Genomic DNA, 22,166 nt, shown 5'->3' with positions numbered 1-22,166 from the left:
GACCTCGGATATATCCCTCCGCCGCGGAGTGATACCAATATATTGGAGTGATCCAATATAGTGAAACATAACTTGAATTATCATTTGAGTATGTCCTGACTGTAAGTTGCAACCTTGTTTACAATGGATATGTTGTCCTGAGTGTGTTATTTTGGGAAAAGGTGCATGCTGTATTTTTTCAGTATAGTTATATTTTGCTGTCTTCTGGTGGCAGGCGGCTCCTTTGAGAAGCTATCGAAACCGGAAATTACTTCATGTCGTCTCGCGTTTTTGATCACGAACCGGAACAAACAAAGCAAATATCAAGCGGTGTTTTGGTTAAGCAACCCCAGTCATATTCAGACGTTCAGCAAGGGTGTTCGTTTAATTTAGAACAGGATTTATGATGGTGAACGAGAGTAAAGAGTAGCACATGAGATAGCAATTTTTTTTTTTTTTTTTTACATTTGTCTAAAGGTTAGGGAATACCGCCAAAGCAAGGAACAAGATTTTAACCGGATTCGTAGGAAATTTTGAAAAGTGTAAGATATTTTAGTATTCGTTGGTTTTACAAAGATTATTATTTTTATTTTTATTTTTTATAACTATGAAAGGGCCCTCTTCTGCAGTTTCTAGTCGAAGGAAGAGCGGGGCGACAAGGCTGTTGTGGTCACTGTTTGGTGCCTGCCTTGTTGCTGCTGTCATCGGGTACAAACCAGTGGTCATAGTCCATGGGTTGTTCGACAGCTCCGGGGAATTTGTGGAATTGCTTCGCTTCATCAATCAGGTGAGTGCTTGAAAAGATATCACCACGGTCCACAAATCTAACTAAGGAAAGATTGGGTATGGGTAATAATATACGCCTGCTATGCTATGTAACAACAGAACAGATATGGCAGGTTGAATTATGTAGAATGTATGTGTAAGGCCCATACCATTTACATTTTAGTCATTTAGCAGACGCTCTTATCCAGAGCGTCAGTGCATACATTTTTCATACTGGCCCCCCGTGGGAATCGAACCCACAACCCTGGCGTTGCAAGCGCCATGCTCTACCACCTAAGCTACAGGAGGCTAATACCAGTATCTTAAACTGGCGATCTTTGGGTAATTTCCGTGTTTGTACATGGTGTTTCCATTGTGCTGCAGGAACCTGGGCGCACGCCTCAGTTTACTCATATCAAACATTACTGTGGTCTGCTTGAGAATAGCAGGAGACCATGGGGGGTTTATAAGAACTTCGCTACAATGTTTCCATTTTCGTTAGGGCTGGTACAAGTTCTTAAGCAGACGCAACGTGGAGTGCCTGGACACAGCCCTTAGCCATGGTATTTTGGCCATAATCCACAAACACCCGAGGAGCCTTGTTGCTATTATAAACTGGTTACCAAAGTAATTAGAGCAGTAAAAATAAATGTTTTGTCAAAGCAGTGGTATAAGGTCTGATATACCACGGCTGTCAGCCAATCAGCATTCAGGGCTCGAACCACCCAGTTTATAATATGAAATCAGCAGTTTGTCACCAGTCTTATCAGCTGAGCTCTTCATGAATACAAGGGAAATAGGCTGTTGATTATTGCCAGATTCTAGAGCAAAATGTTCCTGGCATAATGTTGCCTAATCATCACCCCTGGCCTTGGTAAGCGCACAAGAAAACTATGATCCTTAGGATCATTCTCCTTTTTTTAAGATCAGCAATTCATTGAACCTGAAAATACTTTACATGGCTGCAGGGGGGAATTTTTTTGCTGACTGTTGTAAAATGGGGAGGAGACTAAACAGGAGATATGCATGCTCTTGCAGTTTTCAACATAGCATCATCTCACGTTTCCCCTCTCCTTGAAGATGATCTCTTCCTGGCTCCCACATTGTTTAAGTGGTTCCCAACCCTCTGACCACATTTTATGACTATAAATAACTTAAATGTCAGAGAGGGAACTACTGTAAGTAGAAGTTAATACGTAACTTGATGGCAACACACACTGGATGTCAGGTGTGAGAATTTACAAGGTATCACAGGGGCTTTTTGATACACTGTGAGGTCATATCAAGTTCTGCTTTTACACATCAGCTTACATTTTAGTCATTTAGCAGACGCTCTAATCCAGAAATGAGTGCATACATTTATTTTTAAAATATTTTTTTTATTTTATTCATACTATATTTACTTTATTATTCAAAGATAATTAGTAAAAATCCAAATAACTTCACAGATCTTCATTGTAAAGGGTTTAAACATTGTTTCCCATGCTTGTTCAATTTTACATTTGAGTCATTAAGCAGACGCTCTAATCCAGAGCAATTTACAGTAGTGAGTTCATACTTAATTTTTTTTCATACTGGCCCCCCGTGGGAATCGAACCCACAACCCTGGCGTTGCAAACACCATGCTCTACCAACTGAGCTACATCCCTGCTGACAATTCCCTCCCCTACCCTGGTCGACGCTGGACCAATTGTGCGCCGCCCCATGGGTCTCCCGGTCGCGGCCGGCTACGACAGAGCCTGGATTCGAACCAGGATCTCTAGTGGCACCAGGATCTCTAGTGGCACAGCTAGCACTGCGATGCAGTGCCTTAGACCACTGCGCCACTCGGGAGGCACAAGCTTCTCTACAGCTTGAATTCTGAGCACTCAGAAAGGCACATATCATACAAAAACTGATTGAAGTGTCCGTCTCTTTCCCTCTCACATACACCCACACTCCAACGAAGTGCACCCACTACTTCCAAACTGCCTTACGATCAATATTCGAAAACATCACCTTAATAGCCTCCTATTAATTAGTAATGTAGTAATACATTTCCAAAGGATAGACCTATGTGATAAAACAACAAGCTGAGGCAGACGTGACAAGATGGCGTATTGAACACACAGCGGTGCAAATCACCTCAAGATAAAAACGTAATATTCAATATCATTAAGTTAGACTAAATATTAGCACTTCATATACTCGTGGGTAATAACATTCAATTTGGATAATAACACAAAACAAATCATAAGGCTAGAGAAATGTATCGACAAATATTACAACAACAAGCAACACTCAAACATGACGGAGGATAAATGAGGAGAATCAATCTCCAAGAGAAAACGCGACTCCTCGACGGATACAGATGATTTATGCTTTTCACCACTGGGACTGGTAAGTGTGGAAAGCGATCTGTTGAAGTCGATAAATGACAAACTGGGCATACTAGTGTTGGTCAGTAAGGATGTAAAGGAGTTGAATGACGAAAAAGCAGCAATAATGGCGAAAGATACAAAAGGCTACAATGGACAGTCACTAAGATAGAAACGGACGTTAAGGAACTTAAAAAGGAGAACAACTTTCTGAGAGAAGCCTTAAAAGACATACAGACTAGATCGATGAGAGAAAATCTAGTACTTTCGGGTATCCAAGAAAAAGAAGGAGAGGTTACCGAAAAAATTGCGAAGGACTTCTTTCTTACAGCCCTTCAAATCCCACTCGATGCTGTCGATAAAATCCAACTCGAACGTGTACACCGTTTCGGACAAAGAGGACAGAGATATGAGCGTCCAATCGTTGCCAAATGTGCTTTCTTTAAGGATAAAGTAATAGTTAAAAGCCTAGGTGAAAGACTTGCAGGCACGAAAATAGGCATTAATGATCATTTCCCAAGGGAGATTGCAGAACGGCGCAAAGTTCTGTACCCAATCTTCAAGGAAAATAGATTAAAAGGGAAGCATGTTGCTCACGTAGTCGATAAACCCAATACTAGCCATGGTAGGGATTGTAATAATAAAACACATTTAGAGTATTTTATAAAGGGATAAGACGGCATTACAAGAAAGGATAACAAGCTAAATAATACATCTTCATATATAACTAATTAGAACACAAGTACTCAATCAACATAGTGGAGATAAAAACATAGCAAACAGAAGACATAGAAGGCACAGTATGTGGGTATGTGTGGATGAATTGTGATGGAAGGTGTGGTGTGCGTTTTTGTGTTTGGAAAAGTGTGGCGTTAAGTGAGTGAGAAAGGAAATGGTTGCATATCCCAGAACCTACGTGTGTCTGTGAGCAGGGGTTGTGAGAGAGCGCTTTCAATTTTGCAGTGTAACCCATGGGGAGGTGGTCACACTCGGACAATCAGAGAGGGGGCATATTATTGTGGCCCTGGTGGCACAAAATAATCAAAGGTCTGACTGCACGGAGATGCTTGGGAAAAATGGTTACAACGGGGGACCAGAATGTTTGTGTTTCAGGGGAAGAGGGTGGATATGATCTCCATCACCTAGGACTTGACATAGATTAATCAAATCTAAAAATTGACAATTTTTGCTCAATCTTGCATGCTTTCTCAAACAGCTGTAACTGTATATGCATTCGTAAATCAGATCCTTTCTTGAGTTGGGCTCTGGGATGTAACAACTGTTGAGCATCTGAGCTTATGGTTGATTGTGGAGGAAAGGGGTTGAGTGTGTAAGAGTATGTGTGTGTGTATCCCACATCTGTTGCAAGAGGGTAAGGATGTTAGGGAGAATATAGGATGAACCACAATTGTTTGCTAAAATAATAATTGCTTGACAAAAATGTAATGTAATACAATGGCAATCCGGGTTATAGGTAACAATCCTTTGCATGAGCTGCCAACATTATTACGCATATTAATTGATAATGATAGAAATTAAGATGCAAGATATTTGAATAGATATATATTTTTAATAGCTATATACATATTGAGGTGAGAGCATTGGAAATGCTTTTGGTGGTTGACCTGCTTCTGTTTTGTGGGTGGCACTGTGTGCTGTTTTCGAAGGATGGGTCCTGGCCTCTCGGGGGCCTAGGGATCCGGGGGGACGGGGGTGGTATGCTGATCACTGGGATGACAACCCAACTTGGGATGGGGAGGGGCTTTAGCGGGGGGAATAGTGGAGAACAATTGGAGGGTTACTTTTTATTTTATTTTATTTTTTATTTCACCTTTATTTAACCAGGTAAGCCAGTTGAGAACAGGTTCTCATTTACAACTGCGACCTGGCCAAGATAAAGCAAAGTAGTGCAATAAAAAACAACACAGAGTTACATATGGGGTAAAAAACATAAAGTCAGAAATACAACAGAAAATATATATACAGTGTGTGCAAATGTAGCAAGTTATGGAGGTAAGGCAATAAATAGGCTATAGTGCAGAATAATTACAATAGTTTTAACACTGGAATGCTAGATGTGCAAGAGATTATGTGCAAATAGAGATACTGGGGTGCAAAAGAGCAAAATAAATAACAATATAGGGATGAGGTAGTTGGGTGGGCTAATTTCAGATGGGCTGTGTACAGGTGCAGTGATCGGTAAGGTGCTCTGACAACTGATGCTTAAAGTTATTGAGGGAGATAAGTCTCCAGCTTCAGAGATTTTTGCAATTCGTTCCAGTCATTGGCAGCAGAGAACTGGAAGGAATGGCGGCCAAAGGAGGTGTTGGCTTTGGGAATGACCAGTGAGATATACAGTGGGGGAAAAAAGTATTTAGTCAGCCACCAATTGTGCAAGTTCTCCCACTTAAAAAGATGAGAGAGGCCTGTAATTTTCTTCATAGGTACACGTCAACTATGACAGACAAACTGAGGAAAAAAAATCCAGAAAATCACATTGTAGGATTTGTAATGAATTTATTTGCAAATTATGGTGGAAAATAAGTATTTGGTCACCTACAAACAAGCAAGATTTCTGGCTCTCACAGACCTGTAACTTCTTCTTTAAGAGGCTCCTCTGTCCTCCACTCGTTACCTGTATTAATGGCACCTGTTTGAACTTGTTGTCAGTATAAAAGACACCTGTCCACAACCTCAAACAGTCACACTCCAAACTCCACTATGGCCAAGACCAAAGAGCTGTCAAAGGACACCAGAAACAAAATTGTAGACCTGCACCAGGCTGGGAAGACTGAATCTGCAATAGGTAAGCAGCTTGGTTTGAAGAAATCAACTGTGGGAGCAATTATTAGGAAATGGAAGACATACAAGACCACTGATAATCTCCCTCGATCTGGGGCTCCACGCAAGATCTCACCCCGTGGGGTCAAAATGATCACAAGAAGGGTGAGCAAAAATCACAGAACCACATGGGGGGACCTAGTGAATGACCTGCAGAGAGCTGGGACCAAAGTAACAAAGCCTACCATCAGTAACACACTACGCCGCCAGGGACTCAAATCCTGCAGTGCAAGACGTGTCCCCCTGCTTAAGCCAGTACATGTCCAGGCCCGTCTGAAGTTTGCTAGAGTGCATTTGGATGATCCAGAAGAGGATTGGGAGAATGTCATATGGTCAGATGAAACCAAAATATAACTTTGGAGGACAAAGAATGCTGAGTTGCATCCAAAGAACACCATACCTACTGTGAAGCATGGGGGTGGAAACATCATGCTTTGGGGCTGTTTTTTTTTTTTTTTTTTTCACCGCCTGGGCAACGAAGGAGTGGCTTCGTAAGAAGCATTTCAAGGTCCTGGAGTGGCCTAGCCAGTCTCCAGATCTCAACCCCATAGAAAATCTTTGGAGGGAGTTGAAAGTCTGTGTTGCCCAGCGACAGCCCCAAAACATCACTGCTCTAGAGGAGATCTGCATGGAGGAATGGGCCAAAATACCAGCAACAGTGTGTGAAAACCTTGTGAAGACTTACAGAAAACGTTTGACCTGTGTCATTGCCAACAAAGGGTATATAACAAAGTATTGAGAAACTTTTGTTATTGACCAAATACTTATTTTCCACCAAAATTTGCAAATAAATTCATTAAAAATCCTACAATGTGATTTTCTGGATTTTTTTTCCTCATTTTGTCTGTCATAGTTGACGTGTACCTATGATGAAAATTACAGGCGTCTCTCATCATTTTAAGTGGGAGAACTTGCACAATTGGTGGCTGACTAAATACTTTTTTTCCCCACTGTACCTGCTGGAGCGCAGACTACGGGTGGGTGCTGCTATGGTGACCAATGAGCTAAGATAAGGCGGGGATTTGCCTAGCAGTGATTTATAGATGGCCTGGAGCCAGTGGGTTTGACGACGAACATGTAGTGAGGACCAGCCAACAAGAGCGTACAGGTCACAGTGGTGGGTAGTGTATGGGGCTTTGGAGACAAAACGGATGGCACTGTGAAAGACTACATCCAATTTGCTGAGTAGAGTGTTGGAGGCTATTTTGTAAATGACATCGCCGAAGTCAAGGATCGGTAGGATAGTCAGTTTTACGAGGGCATGTTTGGCAGCATGAGTGAATGAGGCTTTGTTGCGAAATAGGAAGCCGATTCTAGATTTAACTTTGGATTGGAGATTCTTTATGTGAGTCTGGAAGTTGAGTTTACAGTCTAACCAGACACCTAGGTATTTGTAGTTGTCCACATACTCTAGGTCAGACCCGTCGAGAGTGGTGATTCTAGTCGGGTGGGCGGGTGCCAGCAGCGTTCGATTGAAAAGCATGCATTTAGTTTTACTAGTGTTTAAGAGCAGTTGGAGGCTACTGAAGGATTGTTGTATGGCATTGAAGCTCGTTTGGAGGTTTGTTAACACAGTGTCCAATGAAGGGCCAGATGTATACAAAATGGTGTCGTCTGCGTAGAGGTGGATCTGAGAGTCACCAGCAGCAAGAGCGACATCATTGATATACACGGAGAAAAGTGTCGGCCCAAGAATTGAACCCTGTGGCACCCCCATAGAGACTGCCATAGGTCCAGACAACAGGCCCTCCGATTTGACACACTGAACACTATCTGAGAAGTAGTTGGTGAACCAGGCGAGGCAGTCATTTGAGAAACCAAGGCTATTTAGTCTGCCAATAAGAATGCGGTGGTTGACAGAGTCGAAAGCCTTGGCCAGGTCGATGAAGACGGCTGCACAGTACTGTCTATTATCAATCGCGGTTATAATATCGTTTAGGACCTTGAGCGTGGCTGAAGTGCACCCGTGACCAGCTCGGAAACCGGATTGCATAGCGGAGAAGGTACGGTGGTATTCGAAATGGTCGATGATCTGTTTGTTAACTTGGCTTTCGAATACTTTCGAAAGGCAGGGCAGGATGGATATAGGTCTGTAGCAATTTGGATCTAGAGTGTCACCCCCTTTGAAGAGGGGGATGACCGCGGCAGCTTTCCAATCTCTGGGGACTCTGCTACTTGGTAGCAATGCAAATATCATGGTACAGCTATATGGACACTCAATCACCATGGTATTTTTTATTGGTAAATTTACAAACATATATTATGATAAATAGATTTGAAACAAGTGGTAAAATAAGTATAGCCATTTATAATTGTAATGGCTTGGCAGATAATAACAAAAGAAGAACAATATTTACATGGCTCAAAGAGAAGGAATATAATATATATTGTTTACAGGAAACTCATTCAACAATTCTAGATTAAGTTGTGTGGAAAAGGGACTGGGGGGGGGGGGGGCAAAATATGCTTCTCCCATAGATGGAGGATTTTAAATATGTTATTGGACCATAAACAGATATGGCTCATTAACCTTTACGGACCAAATAATGATGATCCACACTTTTTTTCTGACAACATAGGTACAGCAAATCCCCTTATTGTATGGGACACTTTTAAATGTGCCTTTTTAGAGGCCATGCAATTCAGTACTCATCTCGAAAACAAAAGCAATTTAGGTCAAAAGAGTCCATACTAACAAAGGAAATAGAAGGTCTAACAGAGAAGATAGATAGCATTAAAAACTGTAACATAGAGGCTCAGAATAAATTAGAGGAAAAACAAAAAGAAATGGAGAAACTTATTCAATAAAGATCAAGTGTAATATATTATAAAAATAAAGCAAACTGGATGGAATATGGGGAAAAATGCACCAAATATTTTTTTCATCTTCAACATAGAAATGCTACCAAAAATAATTTACTGAAACTGGTTACAAATTACGGAGTCACCCATGATTCACCAAATTATATTTTGAAGGAGAAAGCAAAGTACTTTAAGCATACAGTTGAAGTCGGAAGTTTACATACACTTAGGTTGGAGTCAATAACTTGTTTTTCAACCACTCCACAAATTTCTTGTTAACAAACTATAGTTTTGGCAAGTCGGTTAGGACATCTACTTTGTGCATGACACAAGTAATTTTTCCAACAATTGTTTACAGACAGATTATTTCACTTATAATTCACTGTATCACAATTCCAATGGGTCAGAAGTTTACATACACTAAGTTGACTGTGCCTTTAAACAGCTTGGAAAATTCCAGAAAATTATGTCATGGCTTTAGAAGCTTCTGATAGGCTAATTGACATCATTTGAGTCAATTGGAGGTATACCTGTGGATGTATTTCAAGGCCTACCTTCAAACTCAGTGCCTCTTTACTTGACATCATGGGAAAATGAAAATAAATCAGCCAAGACCTCAGAAAAAAAATTGTAGACCTCCACAAGTCTGGTTCATGCTTGGGAGCAATTTCCAAATGCCTGAAGGTACCACGTTAATCTGTAAAAGCAATAGTACACAAGTATAAACACCATGGGACCACACAGCCGTCATACCGCTCAGGAATGAGACGTGTTCTGTCTCCTAGAGATGAACGTACTTTGGTGCGAAAAGTGCAAATCAATCCCAGAACAACAGCAAAGGACCTTGTGAAGATGCTGGAGGAAACCGGTACAAAAGTATCTATATCCACAGTAAAACGAGTCCTATATTGACCCAACCTGAAAGGCCGCTCAGCAAGGTAGAAGCCACTGTTCCAAAACCACCATAAAAAAGCCAGACTACGGTTTGCAACTGCACATGGGGACAAAGATTGTACTTTTTGGAGAATTGTCCTCTGGTCTGATGAAACAAAAATATAACTGTTTGGCCATAATGACCATCGTTATGTTTGGAGGAAAAAGGGGGTTGCTTGCAAGCCGAAGAACACCATCCCAACCGTGAAGAACGGGGGTGGCAGCATCATGCTGTGGGGGTGCTTTGCTGCAGGAGGGACTGGTGCACTTCACAAAATAGATGGCATCATGAGGAAGGAAAATTAGGTGAATATATTGAAGCAACATCTCAAGACATCAGTCAGGAAGTTAAAGCTTGGTCGCAAATGGGTCTTCCAAATGAACAATGACCCCAAGCATACTTCCAAAGTTGTGGCAATGGCTTAAGGACAACAAAGTCAAGGTATTGGAGTGGCCATCACAAAGCCCTGACCTCAATCCTATAGAACATTTGTGGGCAGAACTGAAAAAGCATGTGCGAGCAAGGAGGCCTACAAACCTGACTCAGTTACACCAGCTCTGTCAGGAGGAATGGGCCAAAATTCACCCAACTTATTGTGGGGAGCTTATGGAAGGCTACCCGAAGAGTTTGATCCAAGTTAAACAATTGAAAGGCAATGCTACCAAATACTAATTGAGTGTATGTAAACCTCTGACCCACTGGGAATGTGATGAAACAAATAAAAGCTGAAATAAATCATTCTCTACTATTATTCTGACATTTCACATTCTTAAAATAAAGTGTTGATCCTAACTGACCTAAAACAGGGAATCTTTACTAGGATTAAATGTCAGGAATTGTGAAAAACAGAGTTTAAATGTATTTGGCTAAGGTGTATGTAAACTTCTGACTTCAACTGTATGTTTTCGTTTCAGTCGCCTCCATCTCCTCTAACTGAAGCTAATTGTAGAGATTTTGTTTCTATTGATAATGTAAAATTAACAGCCATACAGAGAGACTCATGTGAAGGTGAAATTACAGAGGAGGAACTTCTAGATGCAATTAAAGACATTAAGTCCGGGATAAATCCAGGGTTGGATGGCATACCAGTCGAGGTATACCAAACCTTTTGTGATATAATCAGAGGACCATTATTAGCATGTTTTAACCACTCCTATGTAAATGGTAGATTATCAAACACTCAAGAAGAAGGTCTGATTTCATTATTACTGAAACAGCATACAAGTGGGAAATATAAAGATCCAGTCCATTTAAAAAAATTGGAGGCCCCTTACACTTCAGTGTTGTGATGCAAAAAGTATAGTGCATAGAATTAAAAAGGTATTGTCGGACATTATTCATTCTAATCAGACAGGTTTTTTACATGGACGAAACATCGGAGATAATATAAGGCAAGTACTGGAAACAATAGAACACTATGAAAAAACTGGGAAACCAGGCTTGCTATTCATAGCAGACTTTGAAAAGGCATTTGATAAAGTACGACTGGAGCTTATATATAAATGCCTGGAGCATTTCAATTTTGTAGAATCTCTTATAAAATGTGTTAATCATGTATAGTAACCCTAGGTATAAAATAGTAAATAATGGCTATTTCTCAGAAAGTTTTAAACTGTCAAGAGGAGTAAAACAAGGTTGTCCACTATCGGTATATCTATTTATTATGGCCATTGAAATGTTAGCTATTAAAATCAGATCCCACGGTAATATCAAGGGATTAGAAATCCAGGGCTTAAAAACAAAGGTGTCAATGTATGCTGATGATTCATGTTTTCTTTTAAATCCACAACTTGAATCCCTCCACAGCCTCATAGAGGATCTAGATACATTTTCTAACCTCTCTGGATTACAACTAAATTATGATAAATGTACTATATTACGTGTTGGATCACAAAAAAGTAAAATTTTTACATTACCATGTTGTTTACCAATAAAATGTTCTGATGGTGATGTGGATATACTTGGAATACATATCCCAAATGAAATAAATAATCTCACTCCAATACATTTTTATATAACGTTAGCAAAAATAGATAAGATCTTGCTACCATGGAAAGGTAAATACCTGTCTATTTGTGGAAAAATCACCCTGATTAACTCTTTAGTATTATCCCAGTTTACCTATTTGCTTATGGTCTTGCCTACGCCTAGCGAACAGTTCTTTAAAAATTGTATGAGAGAAAAATATTAAATGTTTTGGGAACGGCAAGCCAGACAATTAAACGGGCCTATTTAAATAATGAATATTAATTTGGAGGACAGAAATTATTAAATATTAAAGCATTAGACCTATCACTAAAAGCTTCAGTCATACAAAAGTTATACTTAAATCCGAACTGGTTCTCTAGCAAATTAGTCAGATTGTCTCACCCCATGTTCAAGCATGGTCTTTTTCCTTTTATTCAGATTACAACCTCTCACTTTCAGTTATTTGAAAAGGAAATCATCTCCCAAATATCACTATTTCTAAAACAAGCCATAGAAAGTTGGTTGCAATTTCAATTGAATACTCCAGAAACAACAGAACAAATAATGCAACAAATATTGTGGTTAAACTCAAATGTACTAATTGATTTTAAAAAACATATTTCGAATTTTTTATTGTTTTATGTATAATCTTTGTAAATTAAATCATAGGTAGGACTGGTGGAGTTGTCGCACATGCAGCTAACAAAAACATATGGAAATGTCTGCTCTACCCAAAATTACAACCAAATAATTGCATCATTACTGCAAAAATGGAAAAGGAAAGTGGAAGGGGGAAAAAGTAAGGAACTTGTCTGTCGGCCCTGCATTAAAGAACATAATTGGTTAAAGAAATTGTGATAAATAAAAAAGTATACCAGTTTCATTTAAGGACCAAAGGAATGACAGCCTTCCCATTATAGATTGCAAAATAGTTGGGAAGAGATTTTTGACGTACCTATTCCATGGCATAGGGTTTATGAACTGATACGCAAAATGACGCCGGATTCAAAACTTAGAATTTTTCAATTTAAATGATTATACAAAATTCTTGCTACCAATAGAATGTTATTTAAATGTGGGATACAATCTTCCCAGCTCCGCAGGTTTTGCTGCGAAGAGACAGAATCATTAGATCATTTGTTTTGGTACTGTCCATTTGTAGCTTGTTTCTGGTCACAGGTCCAGGAATGGCTGAAGGATTGCAATATTTACCTGGAGCTAACCCTGCAGATAGCACTACTGGGTAATCTGAAAAGTCATAGTCAATTGATCAATAATATAATACTTTTAGCAAAAATGTTTATTTTCAATTTACAATCTGTAGAAACAATGAGAATAGAAGGGTTCAGAACTTTTGTGAAACATCACAGTACAGTTGAAAAACATATGGCAAATAGAAATCCAATGTGGATGGTGTTAGGAGATAGATGGGAGATGTTGAATGGAGCTGAAGGATGGGACAAATAACAACAACTAATAACAACAAGATAACTAATGTAAAGCATACTGTGTCCATAATAAGTATATAGGTTATAGGTTGTGAGCTTTTGTGAAAGAGCACAGTTAGAAAGATATGGCATATAGAAGCAAACCGGATGGACATCATGAAAATGATCGGAGAGGTTGAGGGTAGATGTTCAGGAGTAAAAACAAACAAAATATAATTATTGTAAAATTGACTGTGTCCATAAAAAAATAATATATATATATATATATATATATATATATATATATTTATATTAGTATGCATAAGCTGGAAGTAGAGGCCTAAGCGTTGTTGTTCACTAGTTTACTCCAATTAGGGAAGGGGTGGTGGGGTTGGAAAGTAATGAAGGGAAATATTTGTTTACAATATTTTTTTTTTTAAACAGCTGAGGCATTTCAACCAATATAAGTATGCCTGTTTGACCCCTGCTGAAAAACCAATACGTCTTGGCTTTTGTTTTTGCATAATCAATTCTGTCAGTTGAGGTATTATTTTGTCAATATTAACATCATATTTTCAGTCATTTGTCTGACTCTCCCACACTCCTAGCCTTTTCAATTAGTGTTCTATAAAGCTATCTTTGTTATAGTGCTCTAATCTGTCCCATCCTCGTCTTCTTCTGACAGTCTCACCCAGGAACCAATGTGTCAGTCTTTGACCTGTTTGACCGCAGCTCCAGCCTACAGCCACTATGGAAACAAGTGGAGGGCTTCAAGGCTGCCATCTATCCCGTCATGCAGAACGCTGCAGATGGGGTCCACTTCATCTGCTACTCTCAAGGTTTGATTGTATGATTTGCATTTGTTTGGTTCCATTTTAAATCTTTATACATTTAACGTGGGGCTATCATTTGACCTCATGTTTCTACAATGAAATGGGAACAGGTAACTGCCAAAACAATGGAAACACTTGAGTAAATGAGGGATGCAAACACCACACAAGTGTGGTTCCTGAGTTAATTAAGCAATTAACATCCCGTCATGCTTAGGGTCATATATAAAAATGCTGGACGGGACAATGCCCCCATCCACAGAGCACAAGTGGTCACTGAGCTGTTTGATGAGCATGAAAATGATGTAAACCATATGCCATGGACGTCTTACACTTCAGCTCCACTATACACGTCATGTTGCTTTGCCATCAGTGTTGCGTCAATGTAACGTTCTACCTGCTACACAGACAGTGTTGTTTTGAGAGGAGCAGAGGGGGAGAGCTTCTTTATTCTATTTTCTCCTACTGTACTGGACCATATTCATAGATTATGTGTAAGTACAATAGCTTTGGTCCAGTTTTTTTGCAAGTACTCATTCAATTGTTGCTGGTGGTTGTACTAAATGATCCTCTAATTACGCAAGTAACAAGTGTTTACATTGTGAACATAGTCAATGTAGCTAGCTAGCTAGAGTTTCTGCTAGTAGCTTCTTGACTTCATAGATCTTAGTAAGATAACCAGTGGTGTATAGTCGAGGCCATATGCAACAAAAAATCAACTTTATTTCTCATTATTTCAATTCACAAGATCGAATGAACGCACTCTTGAGCTATAGAGAATTGAACCTCTGCAATTATTGAGCTTGGAAGCTGCAGTTGGACGTGATGCAACGCAAGCGCAACATGGGCAGTATAGCAGCTTTCATTGATTTCAATGGCTGATGGCAATGCCGGAAGCCCTATGGCTGTAGTGTAGCAGGGCCATCAGTCACCAGATCTCAACCCAATTGAACACTTATGGGAGATTTTGGAATGGCGCCTGAGACTGTGTTTTCCACCACCATCAACAAAACACCAAATTATGGAATTGTTCATGGAAGAATGGTGTCTGATCCCTCCAATAGAGTGCCAGACATTTGTAGAATCTATGCCACAGTGCATTGAAGGAGTTCTGGCTCGTGGTGGCCCAATGCCCTATTAAGACACTTTATGTTGGCGTTTCCTTCATTTAGGCATTTACCTGTATTTACTGTCACTCTCATTCTGTTCCAGGTGGACTGATTTGCAGAGGAATCCTATCTACTCTCCCTGATCACAATGTCCACTCCTTCATCTCTCTGTCCTCACCTCAGGCTGGGCAGTATGGAGGTAAGCGTTCACTAGAAGCCATCAACTTGATCTTTGTGCTCAACAGCCAACATCATTGTTTGAAACATGGTACATTGTCACCCTGGCTCCCAGTGTGTGCTCAGGCCTGAACTAAACAGAAACTTGTCTTTTCTCTTGTTTCTGTTCAGACACAGACTACCTGAAGTACCTCTTCCCCCAGTTCATGAAGTCCAACCTGTTCCATTTCTGCTACACCTCGGTGGGCCAAAGGATATCTATCTGCAACTTCTGGAAAGGTTAGTAGGCTGAGCTGAGGACTGGGCAATACAAAGGTTGTGCACTCCCTCAACGCTGAAGGTAGATGGATTTTCTATATGCAATGGCCTATGCGTCAGGTTTCTCAAGGAGTAACTGTGGATATATTGATGATATGTGGTTGGAGTAGAAGTTTTTGTTTGACTAAACTGTTTGTTTTCTCTTGCAGACCCCCATCACATGGACATGTACGTGAACGGCAGTGATTATCTGGCTTTATTGAACAGCGAGAGGCCAAATCCCAATTCAACAGGTCAGCAACTCTGCCGAAATTGCTGTGGGTTCTAAATTAATCCACTATTTCAGAGAAGGGTTAGTCTGTCTACTCTATTGCTGCTGAGTCAATGTCATCATGGGTTGTATTACTCTGCATTTAATAGGAACCCTTTGCTCATTGTGCAGTATTGCTGTTATTTAATTACAATATTATATACAGTGCCTTCAGAAAGTATTCACACACCTTGACTTTTTCCACATTGTTGTGTTACAGCCTGAATTTAAAATGGATTAAATTGAGATATTGTTGTCACTGGCCTACACGCAATACCCCATAATGTCAAAGTGGAATTATGTTTTTAATTTCTTTACAAATTAATTATGTCTTGAGTCAATAAGTATTCAACCCCTTTGTTATGGCAAGCCTAAATAAGTTCAGGAGTAAAACATTTGCTTAACAAGTCACATAAGTTGCATGTACTCACTCTGTGTGCAATAAGTGTTTAACCTGATTTTTGAATTACTACCTAATCTCTGTACCCTACACATACAATTATCTCTAAGGTCCCTCAGTCGAGCAGTGAATTTCAAACACAGATTCAACCACAAAGACCAAGGAGGGTTTCCAATATCTCGCAAAGAAGGGTACACATTGGTAAATGGGTAAAAAATAAAATAAAAAGCAGATATTGAATATCCCTTTGAGCATGGTGAAGTTATTAATTACACTTTCAATGGTGTATCAATACACCCAGTCACTACAAAGATACAGGTGTCCTTCTTAACTCAGTTGCCGGAGAGGAAGGAAACCGCTCAGGGATTTCACCATGAGGCCAATGGTGACTTTAAAACAGTTACAGAGTTTAATGGCTGTGATGGGAGAAAACTGATGATGGGTCAGTTTGTAAAGAAGGAAGACTGTACAGAATAAAAAATATTCTAAATATGCATCCTGTTTTCAACAAGGCACTAAAGTAATACTGCAAAAAATGTGGCAAAGCAATTCACTTTTTGTCCTGAATACAAAGCGTTGTGTTTGGGGCAAATCCAACACAACACATTATTGAGTACCACTCTCCATATATTCAAGCATAGCGGTGGCTGCATAATGTTATGGGTATGCTTGTAATCGTTAAGGACTAGGGAGTTTTTCAGGATAAAAAAAGAAACGGAATGGGGCTAAGCACAGGCAAAATCCTAGATAAAAACCTGGTTCAGTCTGCTTTCCACCAGAATCTGGGAGATTAATTTACCTTTCACCAGGACAATAACTTAAAACACAAGGCCAAATCTACATTGGAGTTGCCAAGAAGACAGTGAGTGTTCCTGAGTGGCCGAGTTACAGTTTTGACTTACACTATCGTTCAAAAGTTTGGGGTCACTTAGAAATGTCCTTGTTTTCCATGAAAACATGCATGAAATGAGTTTGAATAGGAAATATAGCAAAATGCATAGGAAATGTAGTCATTGACAAGGTTAGAAATAATGATTTTTAATATAAATAATAATTGTGTCAAATAATCCTCCATTTGCAGCAATTACAGCCTTGCAGACCTTTGGCATTCTAGTTGTCAATTTGTTGAGGTAATCTGAAGAGATTTCACCCCATGCTTCCTGATGCACCTCCCACAAATTGGATTGGCTTGATGGGCACTTCTTACATACCATACGGTCAAGCTGCTCCCACAACAGCTCAATAGGGTTGAGATCCGGTGACTGTGCTGGCCCACTCCATTACAGACAGAATACCAGTTGACTGCTTCTTCCATAAATAGTTATTGCATAGTTTGGAGCTGTGCTTTGGGTCATTGTCCTTTTGTAGGAGGAAATTGGCTCCAATCAAGCGCCGTCCACAGGTTATGGCATGGCGTTGCAAAATGGAGTGATCGCCTTCCTTCTTCAAGATCCCTTTTACCCTGTACAAATCTCCCACTTTACCACCACCAAAGCACCCCCAGACCATCACATTGCCTCCATCATGCTTGACAGATGGCATCAAGCACTCCTCCAGCATATTTTCATTTGGTCTGCGTCTCACAAATGTTTTTCTTTGTGATCCGAACACCTCAAACTTCGATTAGTCTGTCCGTAACACTTTACCTGTGAGGCGTCTGTTTCTCAAACTAGACACTCTAATGTATTTGTCCTCTTGCTCAGTTGTGCACCGGGGCCTCCCACTCCTCTTTCTATTCTGGTTAGAGCCCGTTTGCACTGTTCTGTGAAGGGAGTAGTACACAGCGTTGTACGAGATCTTCAGTTTCTTGGCAATTTCTCGCATGGAATAGCCTTCATTTCTCAGAACAAGAATAGACTGACGAGTTTCAGAAGAAAGTTAATTGTTTCTGGCCATTTTGATCCTGTAATAGAACCCACAATTGCTGATGCTCCAGATACTCAACTAGTCTCAAGAAGGCTAGTTTTATTGCTTCTTTAATCAACACAACAGTTTTCAGCTGTGCTAACATAATTGCAAAAGGATTTTCTAATGATCAATTAGCCTTTTTTAAATGATAAACTTGGATTAGCAAACACAACGTGCCATTGGAACACAGGACTGATGGTAGCTGAGAATGGGTCTCTGTACGCCTATGTAGATATTCCATTAAAAATCAGCCGTTTCCAGCTACAATAGTCATTTACAACATTAACAATGTCTACACTGTATTTCTGATCAATTTGGCAAGACCTGAAAATGGTTGTCTACCAATGGTCAACAACCAATTTTGACAGAGCTTGAAGAATTTTGAAAAGAATAATGGGCAAATGTTGCACAATCCAGGTGTGGAAAGCTCATAGAGAATTACACAGAAAGACTCACAACTGTAATCGCTGCCAACAGTGATTCTAACATGTATTGACTCAGGGGGTTGAATACTTTATGTAAAGGATATTTCTGTATTTTCATTTTCAATACATTTGCAAAAATCTCAAACATGTTAGCACTATGGGATATTGTGTGTAGGTGGTTTAGGGAATTTAAAAAATATATTTAATCAATTTTGAAAATCAGGCTGTAACAACAAAATGTGGAACAATTCAAGGGGCATGAATAATTTCTGAAGGTATTGTAGTTAGAATATCATATCCTTTCTCATTCACACAGTGTGGAAGAAGAACTTCCTACGTATCAAGAAGCTGGTCTTAATCGGGGGGCCAGACGATGGAGTCATCACACCCTGGCAGTCCAGGTAACTAGTTCCTCTTTCCTAAAGAGTGTAATATTCTTACTAATCTATATTCTGTTAAAGAATTGTTTCCATTCTATCTGCTTGACAAGATATGTTTCGTTTTAAATGGACAATTCTAAGAAGAATCTTCTCTCTCCACTTTAATGTATGAGGCATTTTGTTCCTAGAGATTATACACTAGATGACCAAAAGTATGTGGACACCTGATTGTCGAACATCTCATCCCAAAATCATGGGCATTAATATGGAATTGGTCCCCCCCTTTGCTGCTATAACAGCCCCCACTCTTCTGGGAAGGCTTTTCACTAGATGTTGGAACATTGCTGCGGGGACAAGCTTCCATTCAGCCACAAGAGCATTAGTGAGGTTGGGCACTGATGTTGGGCGATTAGGCCTGGTTCGCAGTCGGCGTTCCAATTAATCCCAATGTTGTTCGATGGGGTTAAGGTCAGGGCTCTGTGCAAGCCAGTCAAGTTCTTCCACACAGGGTCTCGACAAACCATTGCTGTATGGACCTCGCTTTGTGCACAGGGGCATTGTCATGCTGAAAAGGGCCTTCCCCCAAATGTTTGCCACAAAGTTGGAAGCACAGAATCGTCTAGAATGCACTGTATGCTGTAGCATTAAGATTTCCCTTCACTGGAAGTAAGGGGCCTAGTCCAAACCATGAAACACAGCCACAGAACATTATTCCTCCTCCACCAAACTTTACAGTTGACACTATGCATTGGGGCAGGTAGCGTTCTCCTGGCATCCGCCAAACCCAGATTTGTCCGTCAGACTACCAGCTGGTGAAGTGTGATTCATCACTCCAGTGAACGTGTTTCCACTGCTCCAGAGTCCAATGGCCGCGAGCTTTACACCACTTCAGCCGACGCATGGCATTGCGCATGGTGATCTTAGGCTTGTGTGCGGCTGCTCGGCCATGGAAACCCATTTCATGAAGCTTCATGAGTGTTGCAACCGAGGACAGACAATTTTTACGCACACTCGCCGGTCCCGTTCTGTGAGCTTGTGTGGCCTACCACTTCGCAGCTGAGCCGTTGTTGCTCCTATACATTTCCAATTCACAATAACAGCACTTACAGTTGACCGGAGCAGCTCTAGCAGGGCAGACATTTTACGAACTGACTTGTTGGAAAGGTGGCATCCTATGGCAAAGCCACATTGAAAGTCACTGACCTCTTTAGGTAACCATTCTACTGCCAATGTTTGTCTATGGAGATTGCATGGCTGTGTGCTTGATTTTATACAACTGTCAGCAACACGTGTGGCTGAAATAGCCAAATCCACTATTTTGAAGGGGTGTCTACATACTTTTGTGTGTGTATATATAGTGTATGTCTGTGTTATTCATTCAAGGTCATCCACTCACTGGTTCCCTCCCTTCTTTTTGACTTTGTAGTCAGTTTGGATTTTACAATGACAATGAGACTGTCGTTGAGATAAAGGACCAGGATGTAAGTATTATTTTAGACCATGCTTGTGCATAGATATGACACAAGATTCTAGATGTAATCTTATAATGATGATTCCTTGCATTATTTTCCTTCTTTCCCAGCTATATTTGAGAGATGTGTTTGGTCTGAAGACCCTAAATGCTCGCGGGGACCTGTTCCTGTGCTCCATGGCTGGAGTAGAGCACATCAATTGGCACTCCAATTACACAGTGTTCAACACCTGCATTGAGAAGTGGCTTGTCTAGAGCTGACTACTCCACCAAACAGCATTACAAGAACAGTAATATTTCATACAATCGTTACAGTGAAATGCACACACCTACATGCACAAAGTTTTACTTCTGCAGTGTGATACTCATATTTCCTCTGTGTGTGAAACTCTTACATTTCTGTGAGTGATTCAAAACATCATTACCCTCAAACTCACATGTACATACACTGTTACATGTGTATCTGTGTTTTAAACACACATACCTCAACGTATCTCACAACAGTGCCTGACTGAGTGACATCAGGTACATTTGCAGACCTACTGCCCAGTTCATCTCATTGCTAAAGTGACTTTTACCATTGGTTTTACCTGGTAACAAATGTCTGTCTTTTTAACCTGTAAAGTAAATCCTTATGGTGGTCGTTGCTAAGTTATCCAGCAGACCGCTGCAGTAGAAATCATGCCTTAAGTTTTTAGAATTTATAATGTTACCCATGTGTCTGTGTTCCATTATGTGTTTACAAACCGAAGTGCTATGGCACACTGCCTCTAGTGATTGTGCTAAAAAGGGGGAGTGGATAGAAAAAAGGGAAGAGATACTGGAGACAAAAAAGAAGAAAAATGAGAAAGGAAGGAAGGTTTAGGAATGGATGGAAAGAGCAGAGTGGCAGTGCGATGATGTAATTTACCTGTCCATTTGAGCATAACGTATGTGACATACCTGTACCCCTCGTTGCATTTAGATATCTCAGGCTTTTGATCAAACCTATGTCTGTTTTTGTCAGAAAGGGAATGGTTTATTTTTAATTCAACTGTTTGTTTTACTGCTATAGGTGTTTTTATTATGGTTGTATGAAAAGGGGGATTGGCTGTGGCACTATAGTGAAAGTACTCTAAGTTACAATGTGAATTAAGACAGCAAGCATTGCACAAAGATTGAAAATGTAATATGCTAAAATGTAACTAGATGTTAACTTGAAATGAGACTCAGATTGTTGTATCTTGTACAAATATTTTTACCGTTGACATTGCAGTTTTATGTGTATATATTTTAATATTGTCACAGACTCTTCCTGGTTTATGTTCTGCTTCTAATGGAAGTTTTAAAATTGACGTTGCATAAATCAATAGATTACAAAAAGGGATACTTTTCTGTGTTCTCTGAGTTCTTTACATTGCATTTCTCTGTTGTGTTAAACCTTTACACTCAAGGGAATTGGCCTATAGGGGTAGATCGAAATGTTTCTTACAGAATAAATGTTAAATGCATAACCATAGTAGCAATTCGAAGGGAACAGTTTGGAGGTAATGGGGAAAAGTATTAGACCAAAGGTCAGTACACAACAGTTCACCTGACACAAGACTGAATCCAAACGTTACACTTGATTTTATGTGCATTTTACAGTTACTGTACTTTTTGCCGCATTTGTTGATAACAAAATCTGAAAATATTCTGCATACATTCAGTAACAGACTATTCATGGAAAATGGGTAGGTGCAGATATGCATTTGTTGGTCACAGATGCCTTCAAAAAGAAGTAGGGGCGTGGATAAGAAAACCAGTCAGTATCTGGTGTTACCACCATTTGCCTCATGCAGCACAA

The 22,166-nt window shown here is 40.0% G+C and overlaps 1 protein-coding gene across 1 annotated transcript; it reads left to right on the top strand.

Annotated features, from left to right (window-relative positions):
- The first annotated feature begins 283 nt into the window (after window positions 1–283).
- Window positions 284–21,707, top strand: LOC311119413 (lysosomal thioesterase PPT2-A-like). The gene is made up of 8 exons (XM_084157740.1): window positions 284–766; window positions 13,759–13,912; window positions 15,116–15,211; window positions 15,361–15,468; window positions 15,657–15,740; window positions 18,807–18,891; window positions 20,297–20,351; window positions 20,453–21,707. Exons 1-8 carry the CDS (start codon window positions 587–589, stop codon window positions 20,594–20,596), a joined length of 906 nt encoding a protein of 301 aa, XP_084013866.1. The 5' UTR covers window positions 284–586; the 3' UTR covers window positions 20,597–21,707.
- Window positions 21,708–22,166: the final 459 nt, after the last annotated feature.

Source organism: Coregonus lavaretus, assembly GCF_964263955.1.
Source record: "Coregonus lavaretus genome assembly, chromosome: 3".
Classification (NCBI taxonomy): Eukaryota; Metazoa; Chordata; class Actinopteri; order Salmoniformes; family Salmonidae; genus Coregonus; species Coregonus lavaretus.
This window is presented reverse-complemented; position numbering and strand designations above follow the sequence as displayed.